The sequence below is a fragment of the Salmo salar genome, chromosome ssa05 (assembly GCF_905237065.1).
Source record: "Salmo salar chromosome ssa05, Ssal_v3.1, whole genome shotgun sequence".
In the NCBI taxonomy this organism is placed as follows: domain Eukaryota; kingdom Metazoa; phylum Chordata; class Actinopteri; order Salmoniformes; family Salmonidae; genus Salmo; species Salmo salar.
The window spans coordinates 21,522,276-21,527,715 of record NC_059446.1 but is presented as its reverse complement, the minus strand read 5'-3'; the positions used below and the strand labels follow the sequence as shown (position 1 = coordinate 21,527,715).

General features: G+C 40.2%; 1 protein-coding gene across 1 annotated transcript; it reads left to right on the top strand.

Annotated features, from left to right (window-relative positions):
- grxcr1a (glutaredoxin and cysteine rich domain containing 1 a) lies at window positions 1–5,440 on the top strand. Its single transcript, XM_014199127.1, has 4 exons — window positions 1–511; window positions 3,430–3,669; window positions 4,024–4,089; window positions 5,063–5,440. Exons 1-4 carry the CDS (start codon window positions 95–97, stop codon window positions 5,240–5,242), a joined length of 903 nt encoding a protein of 300 aa, XP_014054602.1. The 5' UTR covers window positions 1–94; the 3' UTR covers window positions 5,243–5,440.

Sequence of the window (5,440 nt, the reverse complement as noted above, 5' to 3'; positions counted from 1 at the left end):
CTAGTCAAAGGTGGTTATGTTAAGCTTCGAATGAAAGAAGAAGAGGACTGCAAAGCACCTTTCTGGACCATGTAATCTACTACTGGGTTTTCCAATGGAGGAGACAATGTTGACACTGCCGGGTGAAGAGAAGCCCCAGAAGCAGCTGAGGTTCCGCGTGGCTTCGGGGAACAGTGGTCGGGTGCTGAAGGAGATTTTTAAAGATGAGGGGCCGTCAGACTCGTTGGATTCAGACTGCACCAGTAGTTTGGATGTAGACCGGATCAGTACACCTTCCACAAGTGGAGATGCTAACGGACATGGTTTTCTGTATGGGTTTCCGGGCTCCGAGTTGGATTATAGCGAGAGTGAGCCAGATGATCTGCTCATGTATGCGGAGGCCTCAAAGGACAGAGCACCGATCAGCCACAAGCGTGTCAACATCCTCAGCAACAATGGGACTGTGAGGGGAGTCAAGCACAAAGTCAGTGCAGGTCAGGCCTTATTTGAAAATCTCCCTAATGCATTTGGGGTAAGTGATCTAGGTGAAAGTATGATGAATATGTGTTGCACCTTTTCAGTGTTTTTTCATAGTTCTCATTTGTTTGCTAGTACATCACAGCAAAATTGCAAATGGTAAATAAATTCTAGTGTTAAATTCAACACCCAAAACTGTTAATATTGTCCCACACTACACAGAGTAAACGTAACACTTTCGAAAGTATTAGCGTTTTAACACTTCCACAGAATGTTAACTCAGTAAATAGATAAAAGTAACATGTCAACACTGGTTATTATTGCATTCACTCTACACAGTGTTAAAAAAACAGCAGGGTCTATGTTTTAATTGAATAGTTGACTACCTTTTAACAGTGTAGGGTGTGAGCTTAAATTATAGGCACTATAAATCTTACAGGCTCCATATAACATAATAAACATTATTTAATATTCTAAACATTTGTCTGCATAAAATATCAAAAGATGCTTTTTAACCTAGAAAGTATCTTTATAACCCAGGGAAAATAGGTGCTTTTTATATCCTCGTCTCATATAATCAATTACAAGACCGAGAACAGCACAGCACACATTCTAATTAGTATACAAGGTAAACCAGGTTTAAATATCCAAATAAACCCATCACTCTCTCAATATTGTTTTTCTCTCAAAACCCACTACGGGTAAAAAAACAATAATGAAGCAAGTCCTGCTGAGACTGAGGCTGTCCTAATATGGACACCGTAGACCGCTTAGTGTTAATGACATCACATAACTGTTTGTCATCTGCATTATCAGTCCATATATGTAAGAGGCCAGTAGTCACCCTCCTCCACAATGTCACTGGCTGACGCCTGGTTACAGGTAGTCACTCTCAGTCCCTAGACAAATGAACACAAATGAGGACAAGGTCACTTGGGAATTAATGATGCATTTCGTTAAATGTTTCAAGAGAAGCTAATCAGGTTAATTAATTGTCTATACTTTGCTTTCTAGCATTTTCTGTGTAAAGAGTTAATGAGCAGTAAGCATCGTTAGATAACTTGCATTAAAGCACAATATGGGAATTATGTGAGACACCTAGAGCAGGATTTGGTGGTAATGGAATGAGGCCTGTGAAAAGAGTGCATAGTGTTGCCAGCCAGGCATAGAGAGGGATTACCTGTGTGGTTACTCAGGGCTGTAGTAGATACACAACACTGTCTACCGGATATGGTGTACTGAATACTGTATGGGCTGCAGAGGTTGGTGGGAGGAGCTATAGGAGGACGGGCTCATTGTAATGGTTGGAATGGAACTAATGGAACGGAGTCAAACGTGGTTTTTTGACGTGTTTAATAACGTTCCATTTATTCCATTCCAGCCATTACAATGAGCCTGTCCTCCTATAACTCCTCCTACCAGCCTCATCTGATAGGCTGTAGTGTTACACAGACTAGATAGTTGAGTTACTGTTGCTGCAATTAGTAACAAACAAAGAGGAAGCGCCCTTTTGAAACAAGATACTTGTTGAATACATTTCCACAGTCAAAGTTGAACTTCACATTAAACAGAGAGGATTTTGTTAACTCATATTTTCGAGTCAGATGGTACTTTTCCCCTCTATGTTCGTAAAATTGGAAATCTGGTCTGGCCATTGTTACGATTGTGAAATGTAATCTTTAGGAGCCAGTTTTCTGGACAAAGATTAAGTCTCAAAGCTATTTCAACAGAGATAAACCATTTATTTTTAATCCATGACTAGGTTTATTAATCTGTGTCTGGGAAACAGGCTCATAATATGCTATACTTAAAGGGTCTGCAGTATAGTGTTTTCAAACTACTGTGTGAAAAGAAAGTAAATGTAAAGAAAGCTACAAAAAAGCTCAAATATGCCTGAAATATAGAATTAAAGCTCTGTCATTTTACAGTATATGAAAACTTGATTTTGAGGGATTGGAACATTGCAATACTACAAGATGTCTGTATTTAAAATACATAGATAGAATATAGCAAATACAGAATATAGCAAATTCCAGGTACTGTAGTGAGCTTCAAAAGTATTGGGACAGTGACAATTTAGTTGTTGTTTTGGCTCTATACTCAATCATTTTGGATTTGAAATTACACAATGACTAAAGTGCAGACTGTCAGCTTTAATTTGAGGGTATTTTCATCCATATCGGGTGAACCATTTAGAAATTACAGCATCAAAAATGCTAACCTCCCCTGTTATTGTAATGGTGAGAGGAGGTTAGCACGTCTAGGGTGTGTGATGTTTGTGCGTCTGTAACTTTTTCACTAATCAATATTCACAAATCATTCAGGATTATCCATAATCATGGTAGCATCCACATTAATGTAGAAGTGTTTAGAAAATATATTATATTCTTATTTACAATAAAAGTGACTTCAAAATGGCACAATACATTATTTTCCATTCATTTCTATTGGGCACAAAATTATCTGAAAAACAACCAAAACAAACAGCAAATGCATCCAACAAGTTTGTAAAGTCACACGCTTGATGTAGTCATTGCGTGCTATAAATATGGGACCAAATACATAACTTTTTACTACTTTAATACACATATAAGTGAATTTGTCCCAATACTTCTAGGTCTTCTAAAATGGGGGGACTATGTACAAAAAGTGTTGTAATTTCTAAATGGTTACCTGATCTCAACCCAATTAAACACTGGAGACTCTGGAGCGGGGACTGAGACAGCGTTTTCCCTCACCATTAACAAAACACCAAATTATGGAATTTATTGTGGAAGAATGGTGTCGCATCCCTCCAATAGAGTTCCGGACACTTGTAGAATCTATGTCAAGGTGCATTGAAGGTATTCTGGTGGCCCAACGCCCTATTAAGACACTTTATGTTGGTGTTTATTTATTTTGTCAGTTGCCTGTTTATAGATGGTTAATCACATACAGCAACTCATTTAATTTTTGGTGTGTTTTCCTTTCTAGCCGAAGTTGACACTAGAGTTTGGGCGGATAGTGATATACACCACCAGCTTCCGGGTAGTAAGGGCCACATTTGAGCGGTGTGAGTTGGTCCGGAAGATCTTCTCCAACCACAGGGTCAAGTTCCTGGAAAAGAACATAGCCCTGGACTGTGAGTATGGGAAGGACCTGGAGGAACGATGCAAGCGTGTGGGCGAACCTCCCTCGCTACCAGTCGTGTTCATCGATGGACACTATCTCGGGGTCAGAGCTTTCACTTGGTCATATAGTTCATTTTAAAATTCCTGGGCCTGTATTAATAAACCGTCTCAGACTAGGAGTGCTGATTTAGAATCAGTGTGGCATTTTATATCATAACGAATAAGATAACATGGACAGAGGGACCTGATACAGCACTCCTACTCTAAAATGCTTTATGAGTACTGTTGACGTTTGAAATTACTAACGTCCTATTGTGAAACATTATAGCTCGTATTACCCTCAAACAAAATATATAATCCACCTTGAACATATCAGTGTTATGACCATAAATCTATGAAATAATCACATGTTTAGTAGGGATATGAGGAATCTTACACTATGATAATAACTTTGCAGGGTGCTGAAAAAATATTGGGCATGAATGAATCAGGAGAACTTCAGGATCTTCTGGCCAAAATTGAGGTAATTGTTCATCAAGTACCACCATGCGACAGATATAATACGTTCAGTAATAACACCGGTAACTGCACAGTTATTAACTAGTTAAATGTCATGTGATGCCTCTGAGTCCAAACAAACATCAATGAAACACAGGCTAGCAGAAGAGCACTTCTATACCACATTGGCTACTCATCTACTGTGACAAAATACCAGTTCTATGTATCTGTGATCTAGAACAGTGGTTCTCAGTCCTGGTCCTGGGGACCCAAAGCCTGATGATAAGTTGATGATTTGAATCAGGTGTGTAGTGCTCGGGCAAAAACAAAGGACCAGGATTAAGAACCACTGATCTAGAGAGCTACACAGTACAGAATAGGAATAGAAGAAAACAAAGGACCAGGATTAAGAACCACTGATCTAGAGAGCTACACAGTACAGAATAGGAATAGAAGGACTTGATTCCATTCCTCCTTCAGCCCAGCAGTGGAGAATGAATGAAGAATAAACCTCAGTCAGATATGACATAAATAATACATCAGGGAACTGACATAAATGATGCACTGGCATCAATAAATGGCCATCAATAATGGAAGGTTCGTTTTTGATTCTCATCCAACAAATTTGTTCACACACACGGGGGAGAGTCATATCACTCAGGGGTGGGAAATTGAGGTTGTGTGAACTGAAGTGATTCAAACAGAGCCAAGATACTGACACAGGCACAGTGCACTGAAAAAAGCTCTGTATTTAACCCTTTCCTCTCAGGGAAAATTACAGCAGAATACAAGACCATGTTGGCAAGCTATCAAAGCAGAGTCCAATTAGGCTTACTACAATGCAGCAGAGCAAACCCCCAAAGATCTTGCATACAGTAGCGAACTATGCTAAACTATGAATTTAGCCAGTGGCATGACTTGTGTGTGTGTGTGTTTGTGTTTGTGTGTGTTTGTGTGTGTGCTTGTGTGTGTGTGAGTGCATGTACCTTTTCCCCCAGAGGGTACAGCACCCCCACACGTGCCAGACCTGTGGGGGCTTTGCCTTCGTCCCGTGCCCCATGTGCCATGGTAGCAAGATGTCTGTTTTCCGCAACTGCTTCACAGACTCTTTCAAAGCCCTGAAGTGCACCTGGTGCAACGAGAACGGCCTGCAGCCCTGTTCCAGCTGCAGCCAATGACGACTCCAAGTGCCTGACCCCAATATCCCCATTCCCTAGGCCCTTCCCCAGGGCCACATGTTGTATGTTGCCCATATTAGGACAGCCTGAGATAAAAACATGTCCTGCTGAGATTGTCCTAATATGGACACCATACATATGGACCGCATCAGAGATAATGCTTTGCACAGCATGTTTTTTTTTGTCTCAATAAAATTG

What these genes read in the sequence shown, in the direction of transcription:
- grxcr1a (XM_014199127.1), top strand. Translation starts at nt 95, where the DNA reads ATGGAGGAGACAATGTTGACACTGCCGGGTGAAGAGAAGCCCCAGAAG. An exon ending in ATCTCCCTAATGCATTTGGG is followed by an intron (nt 512 to 3,429) that starts GTAAGTGATCTA and finishes TTTCCTTTCTAG; the next exon opens with CCGAAGTTGACACTAGAGTT. An exon ending in ATCTTCTGGCCAAAATTGAG is followed by an intron (nt 4,090 to 5,062) that starts GTAATTGTTCAT and finishes CTTTTCCCCCAG; the next exon opens with AGGGTACAGCACCCCCACAC.